At 36.7% G+C, this 22,885-nt stretch overlaps 1 protein-coding gene across 5 annotated transcripts in view; it reads left to right on the top strand.

Moving 5' to 3' along the window:
* LOC140062970 (probable E3 ubiquitin-protein ligase HERC1) overlaps positions 1–22,885 on the top strand; it is a 64,887-nt gene that overhangs the window by 6,359 nt on the left and 35,643 nt on the right. For all 5 annotated transcript variants that reach the window (XM_072109375.1, XM_072109374.1, XM_072109372.1 and 2 more), the window contains 14 exons: positions 2,042–2,186; positions 2,465–2,636; positions 16,199–16,333; positions 16,425–16,590; positions 16,819–16,944; positions 18,919–19,119; positions 19,243–19,395; positions 19,555–19,885; positions 20,015–20,224; positions 20,603–20,776; positions 20,927–21,044; positions 21,462–21,676; positions 21,845–22,096; positions 22,782–22,864. In XM_072109375.1, coding sequence (XP_071965476.1) covers positions 2,042–2,186; positions 2,465–2,636; positions 16,199–16,333; positions 16,425–16,590; positions 16,819–16,944; positions 18,919–19,119; positions 19,243–19,395; positions 19,555–19,885; positions 20,015–20,224; positions 20,603–20,776; positions 20,927–21,044; positions 21,462–21,676; positions 21,845–22,096; positions 22,782–22,864 — 2,481 coding nt within the window. The remainder of the gene's footprint in view (positions 1–2,041; positions 2,187–2,464; positions 2,637–16,198; positions 16,334–16,424; positions 16,591–16,818; positions 16,945–18,918; positions 19,120–19,242; positions 19,396–19,554; positions 19,886–20,014; positions 20,225–20,602; positions 20,777–20,926; positions 21,045–21,461; positions 21,677–21,844; positions 22,097–22,781; positions 22,865–22,885) is intronic.

The following is a 22,885-nucleotide window of genomic DNA, read 5'->3' as shown; positions in this document are numbered from 1 at the left end:
TTTACATTTAACATGTTTGTTAATATAAAAAAGAAGGTTTCATAAAACATTGCTTTTAATTAATCTAATTTAAGATAAGATGTTGGTTGTGATAACATGATAACAGAGTAGAATTTAAGATAAGATGTTGGTTGTGATAACAAACAGAGTAGAATTTAAGATAAGATGTTGGTTGTGATAACATGATAACAGAGTAGAATTTAAGATAAGATGTTGGTTGTGATAACATGATAACAGAGTAGAATTTAAGATAAGATGTTGGTTGTGATAACATGATAACAGAGTAGAATTTAAGATAAGATGTTGGTTGTGATAACATGATAACAGAGTAGAATTTAAGATAAGATGTTGGTTGTGATAACAAACAGAGTAGAATTTAAGATAAGATGTTGGTTGTGATAACAAACAGAGTAGAATTTAAGATAAGATGTTGGTTGTGATAACATGATAACAGAGTAGAATTTAAGATAAGATGTTGGTTGTGATAACAAACAGAGTAGAATTTAAGATAAGATGTTGGTTGTGATAACAAACAGAGTAGAATTTAAGATAAGATGTTGGTTGTGATAACAAACAGAGTAGAATTTAAGATAAGATGTTGGTTGTCATAACAAACAGAGTAGAATTTTCTCTTATTTTGTGTTAATGTTTGTTTTTTCTTTCTTTCTATTGTTAAGCTTATTTGTTTGTCTATTTATTATCCAGGGTCAAGATTAAGCAAATAAAAAATAATTGTTTTATATTTGATTAATTCACTCTTCTATTTAATATGGTATTGAACTTTAACTTACATGCACTTAGGGTATGTTCAGACTCACGGAGTTACAATGGAGTTATCTACGCAAGGCGTACGGTAATCCGTGGCATTAAAAGCCCAGGTATTTAGACACAACGACCAACATTCCAATGCCTTGCGTTTAAAACATTCTGATCAGGTCAATATGTATACATTCATGACAATGCATGAAAGTTAACATCGTTTACATTGTTTTTGTTTTTTTTATACAATAATGTTTGCCTTCAAATATACTGATTTGTTCTTGCTTCTTGTAGAATTGCATTTTAATTCAAAATAATTTAAAACGTAATTGTTACACGGACAATTATCTGATTAATTGATTTAATTTATGAAAATATCGTATCACTGACGCCAACTTTACTGTTCCTTAAAATCTGAACCTGAAAATACATTTGACATAGCTATTTCGTTGTCATATCATAGGGTACGGGTATGTAGTTGCTGTCTGCTAATCGTGGTCGTGTATTTTCATTGGTTAAGGTTAAAATCACTGATGCATCACTGGATTATGAAATCTACCCTCTCCCACTAGAGTTATTAACGCCCACTGGCTCGGAGTAACAGCTCCCTAACGCTAATCCGCGGCATGGTTCAGACACAAAAATATGTACGCCGCTTACATAACTCCACCGTAACTCCTTGAGTCTGAACATACCCTTAAACCTAATACTGTTTATACATCTAACCTCATAAATCAAAGGTTAACCCTCAGGAAATGTGAAAAAAAATTATTTGATTTTATAGAGCTTTGTATTTTGACCTTTTGTCAAAACCTAATGTATACAATTCAATATAAAACTAGGAAGGCACTCCGAGAATGCATACCTCCGTCTACTGTAAAATTCTCGGCGGCGGTCAGCATTTTTTTTTTCTTGACTGTTTGGATTGCTTTTGTGTGTGAGAAGATACGATAGGCAACTACACACTGTGTTCGTGATAAAACCCGTCATATAGGTCGTTGATTTCTCCATAATAATTGCATTGACCGGCGGAAAAACAGGCGTGATACAATCTGTTTGCTATTGTTGCCCGATATAGAGTGTCATTTCTATTTACCATGAATTTTACGTGCAAGAGTACCATTTCCAGCCATCTAAGGGTATCATTTAACAAAATTTCCTTTGCCACAAATACTCAGTATCTACCGGTACGGCCCTCTGAGGGATCTTGGGTGACCCCCTTAAAATAGTTCTGCGACTGCTGATTGGTATACACTATTCTAATTATTTTTGTATCTTTTAGGTATATGCGTGGGGGCATGGTGCAACATTAGGGTGTGGATCATCAGAGATCACTATCCTTAGACCTAAGGTCATTGAAGATCTCCAGTCAATTAGGATCGTTGATATATCAATGGGAGATAGCCATTGTCTTGCTCTTAGCCATGGTATGTCTGCTTTTAATTGTATGCAACTTATAGTAGAATCACTATAAAAGGGACACATTCAGGAGCCACTAAATTGTTCCCTAATAGGGGTGCTGTACCTAAAACTGTCGTACTCAATCTGGTATCAAATCAAACACAAAGTACAACCATATTCTTTGCATGCAAATTAGAATTGTTTTGTAATCCAAAATCAAAACCTTCCTATCAAATGATATGGGAATAATTTTTATATAGGTTATTTGTTTATTATTAATCTTGTGATATAATTTCTTTAATAGATAATGAAGTATATGCATGGGGTAACAACGCAATGGGTCAATGTGGACAAAGTCACACTACCAGTCCAATCACACGTCCCAAGAAAGTGGTAGGTTTAGAAGGAGTAACAGTTCATCAGATATCAGCAGGTACATCGCATAGTATTGTGTGGACAGCACTTCCAACAGATAGGTAAGCCTTCTATGTTAAAAACTTTTTTAACCCATTGAATGCCGAATTTTTTTTTGGCCCATTGTTCTGTACTGCCAGTACATGTCAGTGAGGTATTTCCTACTTGCCAGCTCATTTTTTATCAATGCGAGAATAAACAAACATTTTGACAGGGTAGTATTTTGCAAATAACTTATATTGATAAACTATTGATAATTTAAAAAAATTAATAAAACAAATGTTCATCATAATGTTATTATAAGGTGTTTAGCAATATTTGTACAGCTAGCTAGGTCTAGGCCAAGCTAGCTAATATAGTAGTAGTAGCCTAGCACTGACCTACTGGACCTAAGCATAGAGGAGTCCACGTCCTGCCTTGGCCTTCATCAATTTCTTTCGAAGAGGCCTAGCTAGCTAGGCCTACATTGTAATCGACATCAATATCCGAGCCATTGTCATCAAGCACAGCACCGACGACTTCTCGTGCTTCATTTTCATTTCAAAATGTCATTTTTAACCTCAAAATACTCCAATTTTTAATATAGTAAGCCCTGCAAATGTTTGTGTCAAAATATAGAATGGTTCATTGGCTTTCATTTAATATGCAAATCAATACAATTAGACTCGGTGAAGATATTATGTTGGCTATTTTATTTTTTCACATGCTGTTGTATTTGCGTTACCGAGATCCTATCTTTCATATATATTATGAATAATTAAAGATTCTGACAAAATCGATCAATCATATCTTTTTAAAATCAATTATCTTTATTTAAATCAATGCATATAATTGAAAATTAAACGAGACTTACCTGTAAGTTGAAGTTTAATTGTAATTCTATGAGTCATCAGCCGGGAGTGGAGGAGTTGTACGAGAGAGAGTACCGCGCATGCGTATGCCAGTCTTTAGAGCAGAATACAGGCTCAGTGAGGAGAGTGGAGGAGTCTGGGTCAGGGCCAACCTACGTAAGGGAGGGCGTACAACTCCTCCACTCCCGGCTGATGACTCATAGAATTACAATTAAACTTCAACTTACAGGTAAGTCTCGTTTAATTTTCAATTCTATTTCGTCATCAGCCTATGTCGCTACGGAGTAGTACGAGACTTTAGAGCACAGTGAGCCAGTATTCGCAAAACGGTGGAAAAACAGATTAATAAACAAATTAACAGTCATTCAAGTCGTTTACATTCTTTCAATAGAAAACACTTTATTACCACAAAACTATGTAGTACGATACTTTAGTCTGTAAATAATTAACTGAAATCACTGTATTTCCTGTATTATACACTGCTTACAGGAAAAATAACATTCAGGTATAATAACACTGTAAAACATACCTTTGGATAGTAACTATAAGAAACATTAACTTTAAACAATGCAAACATGGTTTCAATAACACTTCATTTCTCGCTTGAGCATGACTCAAGAACTGCAGTACCATAATTAAAAGTAGGAGGTGCTATACGATTATAATATTTCTGAAAAGTTTCCTCCTTAGCCCAACCAGCTGACTTCATGATGTTGTTTAGGTCAACATTTTTATTTAGAAGATGAGAAGCTGAGGCTGATCTGGTACTATGGGGCTTATATTGGACTGTATCTATACCTGCATTACACATGAATTTCTTTACCCAGTGGGACACTGTATCCTTTGAAATGGGCTTATGTGGGGAAATGTAACTTAACAGTAGCTGTGCCTTATCCTGGCGAAAAACACTTGTACGTGAAAGATATTCTGTCAACAAAGACACAATGCATAATTTTTTGTCAGATGGAAACGCATTGAATTCCAATGGCTTTTGATGTGAGCCAACCCGTGTATGCTTTAATTTTTCAGTTACATAGAAAACAATTTTATGATCACTCTTTTCCATATTTGCAATCGAGAGATTTAATATCGTCTGGCACCTTTGACCACTTAAAAGACACAATAAGAACGCCAATCTTTGTGATATTTCTTTCAGCGATGATTCTTTGATTGATGGTTGCCCTCTGATGTAATCTAGGGCAACATTGACATTCCATGTATAACTGTACCTTGGTAAAGATTGTCTTAATTCAAAAATACCCTTCATAAAGCGTTTCACAATAGGTAATTGACCAAAAGATGCATACTCTTGACCTACAGCAAAAAGAGAAGACAACATACTTCTAGCAGTATTAATAGAACTGTACGATAAACCTGAATTAAACATATCTGATAAAAACTCAAGTGGTAATGTCACATGTGGTGAAATAATGTCACAATTTTTTCTCTCACAAAATTCAAACCATCTGTTAGCCATAGTTTGATATTGAACCTTTGTTCCTGCTCGCCACGATGCTAGTATGATCTCTATTGTGCCTGAGGTAAATCCCTTTGATAATAAGCTTCTCCTGATACATGACATATGAGCAGTCGTAGTTTCTTGTGTAGAGGATGAATCAATCCCGGTTGTGCTGGCATCAACAGAAGGTCTGGTGCCGGTTGAATTTGTGTTGCTTCCTCGAGTATCCCCAGCAGCATGGGGTACCACGATTGGGATGGCCAATCTGGTACTACTAGAATTCCCTGCGCCTTGTCTTGTATTATTTTCTGTATAACCCTGAGAACACAATTAAAAGGGGGAAAGCAATAGAATAATATATTTTGCCATGATATTGTAAACGCATCAATATCTGTTGCATATGGATCTTGCCTGTAAGAGATGTATTTATCAAATTGTTTATTTAGTCTTGATGCAAATAAATCAATTGTGGGTAGAACATTAAGTTTCGTTAGAACCTCACATAAGGTTTTAGAATTTAGCATCCATTCTGTATCTATATTCTGTTTAATTGGATCTACCAATTAGGTCAGCTGCTGTTGATTCCTTGTTTTAATGTACGCAGCTCTCACAACATACAGAAATTAAAAGAGTAAAATTAATGTTTAAAGTACTTCCTTTAATATGCACCATCCACAATAATGTCAACATTTGCAAAGTAATTCCAAAACAAAGTAAAATCCCAGAGATATCCAATAGTAATAAAGTGTAAATAATAAACTGTAGAGCTAGAGCTGCTAAAAGAAAAATAATGGCTGCTGTGCACTTGCACAGACCTGTACCCTTGCACAGGCAAACAACAACTGAACAGAACAAAAGAAAATTAGGACAAAGGAAAACAAAGGAGAAACAGCACACTGTGCACACTTGGCAAATAATATGTAAATGAGAATGCAAATAAGAAAGTAACAGAATAAATGAATATTCATAGGGCAGAAACTTCTATTATAATAGGAACTAAAGTAATATAAAATAAATACATGCACTCTGCAGTAACATGGCTCCCTCAAGGACGTAAAGTAATTACATTAACATTGAAGTCCTTGTAAATTAAATATAAAAGTTCTTGTTGAAACATAAAATAAAAGTACACTCAAAAGTTCTAATGCATATCCAAGCAAAACGTTCATATGAAAATAAACAAATTTCTTGATTCCATTTTCTCAATACGCATCAAACGGTTGGCTCCCTGACTGGGATTGGACCACTTCAAGAATCACTAGCCACTAACAATATCAACTTGTGAATAGGTCGTTCGTAATGACCACTCTGATGACGAAGTTTGACCTTCCTTACGAGATCATCCTTGCTCTTCATCACTTCCACAATTCGACCAAGCTTCCAATCATTGCGTGGTGCATTTTCATCCTTGATGATAACTATGTCACCTACACAAAAATTCCTTCTAGTGACGTTCCACGTTTGTCTGGTTTGAAGAGTGGTGAGATACTCGTTACGCCACCGATGCCAAAACTGATTGGCCATAAACTGGACCCGCCGCCATCTCCTTCAGCAATATATATCACTTGCCTGGAATTCGCCTGGTGGTGGTAACAGAATATTTGACTTCATTGTCAATAAGTGATTCGGTGTGAGTGCTTCTGGAGCTGTAGGATCTGAAAGATTGTTTACAGTTAACGGACGTGAATTTAAAATACTCTGTACCTCACACAAAAATGTGCGAAAAGTTTCGTCACACAGATGATCTCCACAGCTATTCAATAATGGTGTCAACGCACTGCGCACAGTCCTTATTTGACGTTCCCATACGCCTCCCATGTGACTTGCTGAGGGAACATTAAGTATCCATCTACATTGCTGGTCACGTAGAAAGTTTTGCACTTTAGAGAACTCGTTGATCGCCCCAACAAAATTTGTTCCCTGGTCCGATCGCATCTGGTATACTGGACCTCTTATGCTTAAGAAACGTCGTAAGGCGTTTATGAATGAATTTGTTTCTAGTGAGTTGACTGATTCAAGATGTATAGCCCGAGACGCCATACAAGTAAATATTACACCATATCTCTTGACTCGACTCCTTCTCTCTTTGATAATAAATGGGCCAAATAAATCAACTCCACAATATGTAAATGGGGGCGATTCCGACAGTCTATCAATAGGTAAGTCGGCCATTTTTTGGGCACCTAGTTGACCTCTGGATCGTCTACATGTCACACATTTTCGTAAGTATTGTGAGACAGCGGATACTGCGCCAATCAACCAGAAACCACCTTGTCTTAGACTGTTTAACGTGGCACTTCTGCCCATATGGTTTACTTTCTTGTGGTGGTGATCAACAAGAAGAGTCATTAAAGGTGAGTATTTTGGTATGATTATAGGATGTTTTATTTCCATAGGCATAGACGAATAATGTATTCGACCGCCAACTCTCAGAATTCCAGATTCATCTAGAATTGGATGTAATTTACACAAACGGGAATTCTTGAGTGCAAATTTCTTGCTTTTAGCCACATCTCGGTCCGGTAAGTCATCTTTAAAGTTTTGCAAAACATTAAATTCAGGTAAGTAATGTTCACATTGTACAGAACGAATGATTATTGTCTCTGCTACCTGCAAATCATCAACAGTCGGTATGAAGTCACCAGATAACTTGTTCATGATGCCATAGGTTTTAAGTTTGATTTTTGCTGCAGTAATTAATCTGGTCTTAAGGTTTAAAAGTCGAGCAATCACTATCTTTACCATTTTCCATTTGGAGAACTTCTTAATTATTCTACCAATCACATCATTCTTACTTGTAATTACAGCTGTGACAGCAAACGAGCGTTTAAATTCTGTGGAAACAAGTTTTGTTGCTTCCTCGTCGACGGCATTTTGTCTCAAACATTTTAATTCACCATCCTGCTTCAGAAAATCCGGTCCACCGATCCACTTTGAAGTTGTAAGTAATTTGAGAGTTGTCAGCCCTCGGCTTGCCTCATCACTTGGGTTATCTAAAGAATTGATGTAGTGCCAATCATCAACATCAGTTTGGTCATGAATTTGTTGCACTCGATTACCAACAAACATTTGATACCGTGTAGCTACATTCTGTATGTACCCTAGTACAACTTTACTATCGGTCCAAAAGTAATCCTTTATTGGTACTTTAATATCCATCTCATTCTTCAGAATATGACTGACTCGAGCTGATACCACTGCTGCGTTCAACTCAAGGCGAGGTATCGTAATCTTCTTATTAGCAGGAGTTACCCTGGCCTTGCCAAGCAAAAAGGAGACGGCTGCCTTCCCATCTCCATCAATTAATCGCAAGTACGAGCATTGACCGTACGCAGCTTCACTTGCATCTGAAAAATGATGACATTCTGCGGTCACTGCTTTAAAATTGATTGGTTTATAACAACGTGGTATGCTTAGTGTATTTAAGTTCTTAATGTCTTCGCACCATCTCTCCCATTTGCTCTGCTCTTCGGGACCCAAAGGATCGTCCCAATCAAGATTCTGTGCACAGACACTTTGCAGAACCATCTTTGCAACAATAAGGACAGGAGCGATAAATCCTAACGGATCGTAAATGGAGCATACGGTCTTGAGAACATTTCGTCTGGTAGGGAGATAATCATTTAGTTGCACCCTAAATTTGAACTCATCACTTTCGATGCACCACGATACGCCTAACACTCTTTCAATAGGTAGAGTGTCAGACTTCACATTGATGTTATATAATGACTTGCCTCGTTGTCCTTCTGGAATACAGCTGAGAACTTTCCTATCATTTGAGATCCATTTATGCAGTCTCAAACCGGCTTTAGCACATATACCTGTACTATTTTGTATTAATCTTATTGCTTCATCAGCTGTAGACAGGGACTTTAAACCATCATCGACGTAGAAGTCATTCTTTATGAAGTTTGCTGCTTCTTTTCCATAGAATTTTTCGCCATCTTCAGCTGCTCTCTTCAAACCAAAATTAGAGCAACCTGGCGAGCTAGTTGCTCCGAACAGATGAACCATCATTCTATATTCAATTACTTCATTGTTTGGATTATTGTCTTTAAACCACAGGAACCGCAGCAGATCTCTATCCGCATTAGCAACAAAGAATTGATGAAACATCCCCTTGATGTCAGCCATTATTGCGACGTTCTCCTGTCTAAACCTCAGCAAAATTCCAAGTAGACTGTTAATTTGGTTCGGACCGGGCAACAAACGTTCATTCAATGATATACCTTGATATATGGCAGAACAATCAAATACCACTCTTATTTGACCAGGTTTTTTTGGGTGATATATTCCCGTGTGTGGTACATAGTTTATTCTTCCGATAACAGGCTTTGTGTCTTTAGGAACTTCTTCCGCTACATCAGCCAGTACATCCTTCATGAAACCTAAATAATCTCTCATGAACTCTGGTTGCTTTGTAAATCGTTTCCTCAGACCGTTGAATCGTTTAACAGCCAATGGTTTATTATCAGGAAGATTTACATTTGGTGAACGGAGTGGTAATGGCATCTCGTAATGTCCGTCACTTCTCTGACGAATATTATCACTTAGGATATTCAGAAACCGTCTTTCTTCAACTGACATGGAAACGCCAACACCTCTATCTGAAAAATCAACTTCCATCATTTCTTTAATGTGAATTGGTAATATTATTTCTTTGTGTTTAACCGTGTTAGTAATGTAGGAGACCAAACGATGAGACGTAACATCCTCCGGTTTACAAATGGTGCCAATTATTCCCCAGCCAAGTATAGATTGTTGAGCATATGGATGGTTTTCTTCACCAGCAATAATGTTCCGAGGTCGTAGTACACAGGGCACATTATTTCCTATCAACAAGGCAACTGGAACATCTTGCATATGAGGAACAATTTTATCAGCAATTTGTTTTAGGTGATCCCACTTGCTCGCTACCTCTGGTGTCGGTATCTGCGACCTTTTAGCTGGTATGCTGTCTCTCGTGTAGACGGCTGGTAGAGGTATTACTTCTTTCCTGTCAAAGCTTACTATTTCGAGATCAGCTACCCTCATACAATCTATTAAGGAACATGAAGCATGCATGGTAGAAAGTTTAAGTTGTGCGGGATGAGATTTCACACCCAGTTTACCAACCATATCTTCTTTAATGAAGCAGGTATTGCTTTGTGAGTCTAAGATACAGTAAACCAGTCTTTCGGATATACTACCTCTACCTCTAACCCATACCGGTAAAATCATAGAGTTATCATTGCATACGGTTTCATCTCCGCATACCACAGTGCATTTGCCATCCACACTCGCTAGCTTGTCGAAGTGAAGACAGGATATATGTCCTTTGCTATTACAGTGATGGCATTTCACCTCAGTCTTGCAGTGCGCTGCAAAATGACCACCAGTACCACACCTAAAGCATAATTTGGATGCAAAGATAAATTTCTTCTTTGTATGCACTGGCTGAACCTTAAAGGAATCACATTTGTCTAATGAATGCGAGGACTTACAAAAGGGACATGTAGTAGGTGCCTCACTCTTCTTTTGGTCTGTTTTGATGTTCTCAGTTTCCGTCGATACATCTGTTTTCAAAGTCAAATGGCTGGATTTTCTTGGTTTGTGGTCCTCCTTTGCATAACGAGAAGAATCCTTCATCTGTCTCGTAGCTTCCAGCATAGGAAGATTAGCTTCTTCTGCCTTATTTGTCAAAAAGACAGCAAATTGCGCAAAGGATGGACTTATTTGATTCTTTTGACACGAAGCCACTATCCCTCTCCATTTGGTCTCAATGTAAACTGGCAACTTATTAAGAATCTTGCAATTCTCCGCAGAGTAGTTAAGTATGCCTAAATCTGGGATTGTGGCCTGAGCAGTTACAATTTCATTTATGTAGTCAGAAAAGTCGCGTAACCCTACGTGATCTCTTCCATTAATCTTGGGCCAGGAATCCAACTTCTTCATGAATGCCTGTGCTAAAACGGAGCTGTGACCATACCTATTGCGCAACTCTTGCCTAGCCTTCAAGTACGCATTTTCCGTTCCAAGTAACAAGTAGTTCTCCACCAAACTTTTTGGTTTACCATCCAGATGTTGTCTTAGCAGATACAATTTTTCATTAACTGAGACCGCCTTACATTCTATCAAGGAAGAGAATGCTGCTTCCCACGTAGGAAACTTCAGTGGGTTTCCATCAAATTTCTCCACTACAACAGGCGGTAGCTTAAATGAATCGGTAAGTTGACGTAAAATGTTAGTGTCATAAATGGATACTTGATCTGGTCGCACATCAGCTGCAGGCACACCTACAGTAGACGACTGAATAGACACTACAGGTACACTCTTAGATGATGATATAGAAGTTGTGTTAATTGATGAAGTATATAGATGCGTCGAAGGTGTAGTGCCAGATGACACACACACCGGAACAGGAAGGTAAGTCATTGGTGCTGCACTAAATGGCACGTAAGTACTAGGTACTTCTGACGACGCACAAATTGGAACGTAATTTGACGTGGGCTGTATACTCACTGACGCTGTACAAACTGGTAAGTAATTCACAGGTACACCAACTGACGACGCACTTGTAGCGTAAGTTGACGTCGCACACACAGGCACGTAGGTAGAGGTGTAAATTGGAACGTACAGTGATGGTACATTAGCATAAATTGAACTTGCAGGAACTGTGTACGCCTGAGAAGCTGTTGAATTAATATTAAAGTTAGTTGCAGGCATTGTACTAGAAGCATTAATATTTGGGACCTTGGTAACAGTAGTGTTGCGTACATCTGCAAATGATAATGGTTGGTTAATGTTAGTGGAAATAATATGGGTGGAAGTGTCTATTGCCGACTTTGCAATATAAGTAGAAGTGGCAGAGGTACGTACAGTCACACTCGTGGTTGTAGATACATTTGAGGAAGGAATAGTAAATTGAGCCGATTCTGCAACAGATTTAGATCTTGCCACAACTGCCGTTGGTTCACCAACCGCCTTTGGTAGATCATCAAGAAATTTCTGCAACCCAAGAGGAATGTAATCATCGTCATCGCCACTTAGCAATGCCTGTGAGTCATCACTCACTACATCCTCCTCACGCAAGACATCTATTCTAGCTTCCATCTTTGCTAACTCCTTCTGTTGCTCAATCAAAGTAGTTTCAAACTCAATTTCTAACATCTTCTCCTCCATCTTAAATTTATGTTCTGCCGCTTCACGTTCAACCTTAAGTTTATGTTCTTTAAGTTTGTGTTCCATTCCACTAAATTCTAATTCAGCTTTCAATTCTGCCCTTTTGGCTTCTTCGAGAATTCTTAAGTGTTCCCTTTTTGCACTTGACGAAGATCTCCGGGAAGTAGAAGAAGCATTAGATGACTGTTTCGACTTCCGAAACGAATGTCTTGATGAATGAGAGTGATGTGAAGAATGTTGTGTTGAGTGCCTAGAGGAATTACTTTTTACTGAACGACATGGTTTCACACTAGCTTGTACATTACCAGATGTATCTACACCTAGATTCTCAGCTTCGGCAACTTGACCTCGTCGATGCAGATCTTTTGTCACTTCATTATGCGACAACTGCAACATATTAGTGTATTCTTCTCTTTCAACAACATTCAAAAGTGGACAGAGCTCTGAGTATACTTCACGCAGTATTATCTCCTGGTCTACCATGTCACTTATGATACCCTCATTTGGTTCTACGGCGTCACTCACAGCGTCTATAAGTCTGTGCAACCGCCTCCTTTCACTAGTAAAGGCCCTAATCTTCACATCACGATTATATTCGAGACCCTTCTCGGTTAACGTTCTCTCTCTTTTCTCCATAATTATTACTATATAATTATTTTTCTTTTACTTTAATTGGATCTACCAATTAGGTCAGCTGCTGTTGATTCCTTGTTTTAATGTACGCAGCTCTCACAACATACAGAAATTAAAAGAGTAAAATTAATGTTTAAAGTACTTCCTTTAATATGCACCATCCACAATAATGTCAACATTTGCAAAGTAATTCCAAAACAAAGTAAAATCCCAGAGATATCCAATAGTAATAAAGTGTAAATAATAAACTGTAGAGCTAGAGCTGCTAAAAGAAAAATAATGGCTGCTGTGCACTTGCACAGACCTGTACCCTTGCACAGGCAAACAACAACTGAACAGAACAAAAGAAAATTAGGACAAAGGAAAACAAAGGAGAAACAGCACACTGTGCACACTTGGCAAATAATATGTAAATGAGAATGCAAATAAGAAAGTAACAGAATAAATGAATATTCATAGGGCAGAAACTTCTATTATAATAGGAACTAAAGTAATATAAAATAAATACATGCACTCTTCGAGATTCAAAATCAGCAGTAACATTAAGCACTCCTGGTATGTGGGCTGCAGTAATCCAAATATTATTACTTTCACAAAATGCCCAAATTGTCCGTGTAATATCATTACAAGGGTCACTGTGACATGTTCCCATATTATTTATAATGGAAACAGCAGTAGTATTGTCAATCATGAGCTTTACCTGTTTACCTAGAACTTGTTTGGAAAAGGATTTCAGGCCAAAATATGCAGCTAATAGCTCTAAATAATTTATATGGTATTTTCTCTCATTTACTGTCCAATGACCACCTGTAGCGGCTTCACCCATTGCTGCCCCCCAACCAGAAAGAGAGGCGTCTGTGTAAATAGTTAAATCAATTGCTAAATGTCCAATTACATTAAAACATTGTGGTAGGTTTATCAGCCACCATTGTAGATCCTCAATAGCCGAGGACGACAAGCACATTTTAGAGTCGAAATTTCCTCTGGCTGTCTTTAAAGCATTAATCTTATCCCTCTCCACTGCCCGATAATGGCATTTACCATATTGTACAGAAGGGAAGCTTGACACCATATACCCAATAATCTGTGCTATCTCTCGAATTGTTGGAGTAGATGTTGCCAATATCCTGGTAATACAGTTAGTAAGTCGATCAATTTTTGGACTTGTCAAAGTAATTTTCATATTTCCTGAATTAATGTTAAAACCTAAGAATGTGATACTTTGTGTAGGTATAAAAACTGATTTTTCAGGATGTATGACAAAACCTAAATTATCAAACATCTTTATTGTTTCCATAATAGTATCAACGCATCTCTTGTATGTGGATCCTACTAATAGTAAATCATCAATATAGGCACATAAAATATGTCCTCTCTTTCTCAGAAAACTAAGTGGTGGTTTTAAAAGTTTGGTGAATGTTCGTGGGCAAAAGGAAAGACCATTTGGATATGCTGTAAATTTATAAAGTTCTCCCTGATAGTGAAATTTTAGATACTTCTGAGAATTCTTGTGTATTCCCACACTATAATATGCATCCTTTAAGTCAATAGAGGCCATCCAACAATTCTTCGTTATCATACTTAATGCGGTATTGATTGTGTCCATTTTAAAGTGTTTATATTCAATATATTTGTTTAGTGATTTTAAATTTAAGATTATGCGTACCCTATTATCTTTCTTAGGAACTGAAAAAATTGGAGATACATATTCCCCTGGTTCATATGCACATTTAACCAGTACACGTTTAGTTAACAGTGTCTGTATTTCATGTTCTACTAAGTTGATGTGATTCTTTGCAATAAAATTTGATGGACGTGTAATGGTTTGTGGTGGAGGACTTAAAAATTGTATTATTTCACCCTTCACTGAATTTAGGATTGTATGATCAGAAGTTAGTTCTTGCCATTTTTCTATAAATTTTTTCAATTGGCCACCAACAAAATGTTCTATTCGATAGTCTAAGTATCGTTTAAGATCATTTAACACAGAGTGTGCCTTTACCTGTGAATCTATCGCCGGTAATTCTTGAACATCCTGCCTCTTTTTCCCTGGTACTGTCCGGACTGTCCCCTTTGTCCGCTGGCGTGGGGATTTACCTGGTGTTGTTGATAGTTTTGTCGATATGTCTGAGGGTTGTACCCTCTCTGAGGTAAAAAAGGCCTTCTCTGTGTAGTGTATGGGGCATATCTGCCTACTTGTCCCTGGTTTTTCATAATCCTCCCTTCCAGTTTTGAATCAGTCATAACCTGTTTTAAGTCATTGCCAAATAGCATTCTTTCAGGTTTGTTTGTTCTTAAACATGCATTTTTGAGGTCTGTGCTTAATAGCGGTCTTAATGTGTCCCTCCTTTTATACGATAACTCTTTGTTGACAAAACCCAAGAGGGCTACAGAGTCAAACAGGCGGGTAGCTGTTAGCTTATAATCAGGAGCCTTTTTGGATTCTTTCGCCTTAAGCATATCTTCGATACAAATAGCAATGGCACTTGTGGCCTTTACGACTGAGTCCTGTAGGGCTGCTACACGCAGATCCCTTTGTTTATTAAAAGACTTCAGTCCATTCCAAATTTGGTCATTTACTTTTGGTACATATACTTCTTTTAGATTTCCCGGTATCTTATATCTCTCAATGATAGCCTTGCGTTTATCTAGACTCAGTGCAGATTCAAATTTAGCATTTATTATCTTTGCGATTTTTTCCGATATGTCAGGCCCAGCAGTGTTGTCAACACATAGGGACGTATCTATTAGATTAAGGATGGAGTCTACATTTTCCTCCTCCACCTCTTCAGCCTCTTCAAATTCATCCCCTCCGAATATGCTCAAGGCCTCGTCCTCCGATATGGGGTGATTATTTGAGTTATCATTAGAGGTATGTGCTGCATGTGCAGTATTTGATGCTTCCTGTGAAGCTGGAGTGTATGCTTCCTGTGAAGCTAGTGTGTATGCTTCCTGTGAAGCTGGTGTGTTAATTGCTTCATTTGAAGACAATTGAATAGGCTTGGCTCTACTAAGCTCGCCCAACAGTGTATTAGTCTCTGTCATACTACGCTGCATTGCAGCTAACACATTTACAAGCGATGAGCCCTTCGCTGTTGGCGATAGCGGGGGGTCCGTCTCTTCATCGCCTACTACGGCGGGAAGCGCGCCGGCGGGAAAACCCTCGCTTGACCTAGGCGTAGTAGAAATGTAATCACTGTTCTCCATAGAGAAAACAAGAAATAACCTGTTCTAAAAAACGGTCTGTAGTGTCTATATACTTATCTGAATTGACCAGTCTAGATGGAAATTCTACAAAAACTTTGAAAAACTGTAGTTTGGAAATTTATTCTTCTATCTGATAAGTGAAAATGACTAGCAGCATGTACATGAACGGTACAACTGGCATACGCATGCGCGGTACTCTCTCTCGTACTACTCCGTAGCGACATAGGCTGATGACGAAATAGAATCTATAATTCGTCTAGTTTATAATGATCATTATCTCTCAATAGATTTGTGTGTTTGATTTTTATTCTAGACAAGTTGTAGCATGGCATAGGCCGTTTTGTGTAGATCTTCAAGAAGGGACATTCAGTCATCTACGGTCATTCCTTGAAAGATACTGTGATGGCTTTGACCAAACACATCCACCAGTTCCATTTCCCACTCCAAGGTAAACTAAACCACTGACAACAAAGTGCAATTTAAAATTATTATTAAATGAATTAATATTAGCTTTTAACTTGTTATTGTTTGTTTTTTAGGGAACATCATCATTTTGTAATGCTCTGCCTAAAATTACTGTGTACTCATCTCCAATTGGCACAAGCAGGTGGTGTTGCAGCTAGTATCCTTGGTAACCAAGCCAGACCACTTAGACATCTCTTGTTTAGGCTAATGGATTCAAGTACCCCAGGGTGTGTTCAGAAGGTAAAATGTTATGATCTATTAATAATGTATTACTACTTTAATGAATTGTGTAAGAAAATAAAACCTTGAATTCAGGATGATAAAATAATTTTAAAACTTTTCCATTAATTAATTATTAAACTTAAACTAATGTTTGTTAATTTTAAACCTATAGAAGCACCATAGTTTATTTCAGAATTACTATTTTTTAAGTAAAAGAGTATTTATATTCTTACTTGTTTTCTGCAGGCTGTAAATGAAACGCTATCTATAGGAGCACCTTTATTGCTTCCTCCCCTTAGAGAGAGAATGGAGCTTCTTCATACTCTGCTACCACAAGGACCTGATAGATGGGATAGTTTATCTAGAGGACAGGTATCTAAATTTCTTTCACTTATTCTACCTGCAGGAATTTACAAGGTTTCACCTTTTGCCTGGCAATCTGGTGGAGTCTCATAACAACTATTGGTTTATAAAACATAGATTTACTTCCCTGTAAATGTCAGAATTATATTCTGAGGACTCTCTTGCCTCACTCTGCTCTCTTTTCCTATCTACAGACCACAGGCCTCGCAGAATTGTACAATTTTGGGTTGTCTTGACAATATTATATAATAATAATAATTATAGAGATACATTATTATGATTTACAATTGCATATTTCAAACTTCAACCCCGCCCTACAACCCCCCCCCCCCCCAACCTCACTGAATTGTGTGTAAAAAATAATTATAATGGAGTGGCTATTAGTATTACACACGTGTCGTTTATAAACACCTACTTCTACTTGATTAGGCCAGTAATGTACAGTTAACCCTAGTGGTGGTGGTAGGTATACATTATTTTAAAAAAGTACATACATGCATGCGATCAACAAAATTGCATCGTGTGTTACATAGCCGCCAAATTAAACAATCCCTAATCTAAACAATCTACTCAACAACGAATTGTCTGGCTGATATCATTGGCGGTCTTAAACGATAGCCCTACTCAGTACTAGGACTATCTAGGCTATATCCTATCTAGCCTAAAAATGGCCTTAGGCTAGCTACAATTTAAAGTAGCTGACAGGCCTCTCTAGACTACTGTCAGTGTCGAGACATTTTTGGCCTACCAGAATAAATTTCATTTGGTCATCATATATTGACAGTGGCAGCTGATTAGGAAATATAGTTGCAATATCAATATAATGTATGAGGTATAAATTGTTATTCCGATATTAAAACGGCAAGAAGACTGTGATGTACAACCTCACGAAAACACAGAGCCTTAACTTAGTGAGAATATAAAAAGAACCAAAACGGATCCTAAACAACACCACAGATATTTGTATAGTCCTGCAGCAGCCTCCTATTGGTCAGATTTTTTTTAATGAATATAAAAGGTTACTGAAACCGACCCACACAACACCACAGATATTCTCAAGCTCTCTAGGAGAAGAAAAAGCATGTGACTCTGTGAGTAGAGAGAGGAAGCATGGCCTTTCATCATCTGCTAAGCTGTGTTTCTTGGCATGATTGTGTCCAACAAATAGGCACTGTTATGTATAGTGTGATGTACAGCAAATAAAGATTCAGCAGCCCAGTCAAGTGTATTTATTCTATACGTTCACATTCATATATCTACATTTAAGTATAGTATGTAATCTCGTCTAATATCACTGTTTTACTCGTACCGCTTTTCTGTGTTGTCCTTGTACATTCTTGTTACAATTATATATACGACCAACAACCTGTAGACTAATATGCAAATTATCTTGGTATGCAATCGCAAGTATTTACAAGTACAGTACTACTTAACCACTACAGTACATACAGTATAGGGATTTCGGTCGGCATCATTAGTACGAACAACAGACGAACGTTGTTACTATAATTAGAAGAGTAGTAGTTCACCGGTGCCTCTTTCATCATTGAAAAATTCTATTTATATTTGAAATAGTGGGAAATTTCTATTCATGTACTTTTTGTTGATGTCTGGAAAAATACTTTAGGTTGCCTTTTGGGACAGAGAAATTCTAAATGCCCGACATGATTTTTTAATTGCACCGGGACGTCTGGCAGGCAATTCTGAGAGCACTGTCTAAAGAAGTCTAGGGTTATAAATTAGTAAAAGTTGGTAAAAACAGTAATTTTCAGTACCCAGAGGTTTCTTGGGTGATTGCTGTGTTTAAATTAAGCTGGTCGGAAAAATATAAACTTTACGGTGAAAGATTCTGCTGTAAGTGTCCTCCGCCCAACACTCTTACATCCATGCCTATTTCAAAACTAAAAGATAGATACCTTGATACTGAAAGAGTAAGTAACTTTTAAGCTTCTTACTATTTTTAATCAATTTTTGTTTAACTAGAGGATGCAGCTTGGTATCATATTAACTAGTCTTCAAGAGAATATACATGTAGCATCTTTACTAGGCTTCACATCTCCCACTGACTTTGAGGTGGATGCATCTTATAGCACTGATGCTTCTTATCAGCTAATGGATGGACAAGACACACATCTAGCAGAAGTACTTATGAAGACACTGCTAAGAAATGTTGGCTATCACACTGTAAGTATTTAATATAGTTTATGGCACTGTAGTATTGTAAATAAGATTAACAATGAAAAAGGAAATTATGATTGTGTCTATCTAATTTCTAAAATGTTGAAAACACAATTAATTGTTTTTTAGGAACAAGCTTTTGGTGAATTGGAGAAGAACAGTGATAAAAGTCAAAAGCAGGTACGACATGAAGAGTATGCCCCTCCATCACACCTGCGAGAACTTCTATCCTCACTTCAAAAACACCTGTTGGCTTATTGTTACAATAGTACAGGAGAAGGGGTAGGTTTAATGTATTTTATCAGATATCTTGTACTGACAACATAAAAAATCATATCTTGATAATCAGTTTATTTACTGATGATGTATGAGAATACCGAAACATATATGTATAAGTATTGTTAGGTAAGCTACCAATTAATTGAATATGGTTTTGTATAGGTTGCCTCTTGTGTTGGACTCCTCCAGCAGCACCTGTCTCTTCTACTACCTCATGCTGTCGAGGTCCTGCAGAGGTCTATAGCTTTACTACAACAGAACCACTGTCAAGTATCTTATGCCCTCAGAGAGAAGTTACAAGATGTTCTCTTTAATTCTGCTGCTGGTGCAATGTTGTCACTAATACTTCATTCACTTCTCTTACTTCCTGTGACTGTAACACGACCTTTGCTAATCCATCTGTTGTGCTTACTCCCTGAACTTGACCATTTGAATAGATCACTGCCAGCAGCTGCTGTGTTGGAAGAGCAGGAGTTAGAATGGCCTATGCAAGGTAAATTTGTGTTTGACTTTGCTTTTCTTTACACAGTAATGGGGCTTTCCCTTCTGTAAAACTTGATATTTCCTTCCAGTTATATGTCATATGTTTAAATGTAACCAAATCATGGATTCTACAAATTAGGTAATCCATCAAGCACCAGTGTTCAACAGCCATTCAAATCATGGGTGTGGTTAGTGGATCTTGAGCGTACATGTAGTTTGGTGATTGGAAGATGTCTTGGAGGAATGTTGGTGTGGATGCCAGCTTCTAAGGAGGAAAGAAAGACGACTACTTGGCTCAAGAGTAAACTTTTCTCAGATGGCCTAGAATCATTCAGTAATAAGGAGTTAGGTATGTGCAAATATAGTTTGTTGACAGAAAGAATGTATATTTTTATTCTTTATCAAAATACTTGTTTCAAGAAAAGTTAGGAGAAAGGTGGTGATGTGCTGAAAAATTTGAAGTATGGAATAATTGCACTCTGACCTGATCTTTATTCCTCTGCCTACATAAACACTTTTATTACTATTATCTTCTCATAACATTACATTTAGATGTAAATAATTCAAATGTTGAAATAACCACCATTTTAACAAGCATCCCTATTATGAGCCCAAACAATTTACCCATTTGATTAATCAAGCTTAGATTTTGTTTACGTTTAAACCTACTTTTCAGATATTGTAAATCCTGTCATGTTTGTTTTTGTTTTTTTTTTCAAATGTGCAGATAAAATTGTGAGTCATGTGTGTGAAGCAGTAATCAGTGGTGACGATGATTATGATTCCTCTGAATTTGAAGTAGCACCTGATTTGATGAAGTTACTTGATCTCGCTGTTGGCAAGATTGGAGAGCCTGGCAATACAATGTTTACAGAGATGCATTCCTATGCAAAATCTAAAGGTAAAAATATAATATATTTTACCTTTATATGCCTAAATCTGGTGACTACCATTAAAAATTGTCGTCTGTTGCTGCTGTTATTATTTAATATTTAATTCTTTTCTTGATAATATAATTTAATGTTGTTTTATTGATAATTTATACATTCAGATTGGGATTGTAGTGAAGGGGAGAACATTGAGCATGCTCTATTAGACCGCGCATCACAATGCTTGCTAGCCTGTCTTCTCAAACATTGTCAACAGCCGATTCTTGATATATCTTCAAGGTAAAGTGATATCTATGCTGTATGTTATTGTATGCAATTTTAAAGTTGATTATTTAAGTCTAAAATGCTGTGTGCTGTAGAATGAATGTTATTGTTTGAAGAATATTCATACAACAGTTTTAATATTCTTATTATTATGTGAATATGTGTTCAATTTGATCTTGCTATTTCTACATTATTTTGTACATGGTAGGCAATTTTATAAACATTTGTATACAACTTAACAATTATTAGGTGATCATTTTAGCATAAAATATATAGTATATACTGTATATGCTATGACACATCACAGCAGCACTATAAGCGTATATGAATAAGGTCATAGGATGCTTGTGCTCAAATTTCAAATTTTAACGTATGATCAAAGTGACAAATTCAATTCTAGTTTAGAATTAATTTGTTTTTTAATGTAAACAGCAAGCAAGCTCCTTCCAGTGCCCTGGTTGAGATATATTGGACTGTATACAAGGTGCGTAGGATTCTTGTCACTACAAGAATGCATGACAAGAGGGGGGCAACATACAGCAAGACACTACACCAGTCTGACACAGCTAGCAGTGCAAAGTGTAGTGAACAGGAAAAAGAAGGTGAAACCAGACCAAAAGGACAACTTAAAATCAAACAAATGTTTAGTAAGTTTTCTAGTTGTTCTGACACTCTTACACCCAACTCCAATCAATATATATATAATACCAATTATTTTTTTTTATCTAGTAATATTTTTATTACAACATTAATACACATAATTATAGCCATTCAAAAAAATTCAGCATTACTTAATTATCGCCCAATATATTTAGAGTCAATTGCAGAAAAGCAACATGCGTTGGCCCTTGAGCTACAACATCAGGAGGAGGAACCGCCGCCAAAGGAAGAGAAAGTGAACGAAGAAAATGACGAAGATAGCTGTAACTTCTCCGAGGCTTGTAAATGTGTAATAGAACGTGCAGCATTTCTTTTATTGGCTGTCAATTCATCTATCCCTAAAACTAATAATCAGAAAGCTGATAATGGGGCTAGTAACCAAGACAACCAAACAAAAGAAAGCAAAGGTTAGTAATACATTCACAAATCAGAACATATCTATTAGTGTTATTATTTCATAAACAAAAGCAGTGGCAGAAGGGAGAATCACCACCCGTAGACAGAATTTGGAAGGAAGCGTTTTCAAAATGTATATTCAAAAGTTCAAAATTGACCAATTATAACAATGTATTATATATATGTATTATAACCAATTTATTGAAGAACAATTTGTTCTTTTTATAAATGCTTTTGGTTGTAGTTATCCTTTCGATCACCTTATGAAAAAAAACATTTGTGATTAATTGTCAAATGTCAACATTGACCAATCCTCGACATCAAATCAATCAAGTTCATTTCTTTAAAACGAATATTGCAGCTTTGTATCTATGTTCTGCCCAAAATCTTTAAGAGTTTTGCTGAACCTTTTATTTCATTTAAAGTCAGCATAACATTTTAAAACTTTGTTATAATTGGTCAATTTTTAACTTTGAATACTGTGACTTATCGACTTTAGTTGACTTGCACATTCAAAAACTGAAAATTTAAATATGTATGTTTTGTCGCACTTTCCAATAATATAGGAATTACTACAACTTGTATCTATTCTTATATAGAGAAATATAATTTGTTCCAATGGTTAATACCTTTAGAATAAGATATGCTTTTTATTAATGTTTATGTCATTCAATATTTTGTGTGTTTTATCTGTAGACCAAGCAGATGTCCATTACTCACTTAGTGATTCCGAACTGGAAACTGAAGTGAAATATGACGAAAATAATGAGCAACAATTGGTAAATGTAAATTAATTAATT

The sequence above is a fragment of the Antedon mediterranea genome, chromosome 11 (assembly GCF_964355755.1).
Source record: "Antedon mediterranea chromosome 11, ecAntMedi1.1, whole genome shotgun sequence".
NCBI lineage: Eukaryota > Metazoa > Echinodermata > Crinoidea > Comatulida > Antedonidae > Antedon > Antedon mediterranea.
This window is presented reverse-complemented; position numbering and strand designations above follow the sequence as displayed.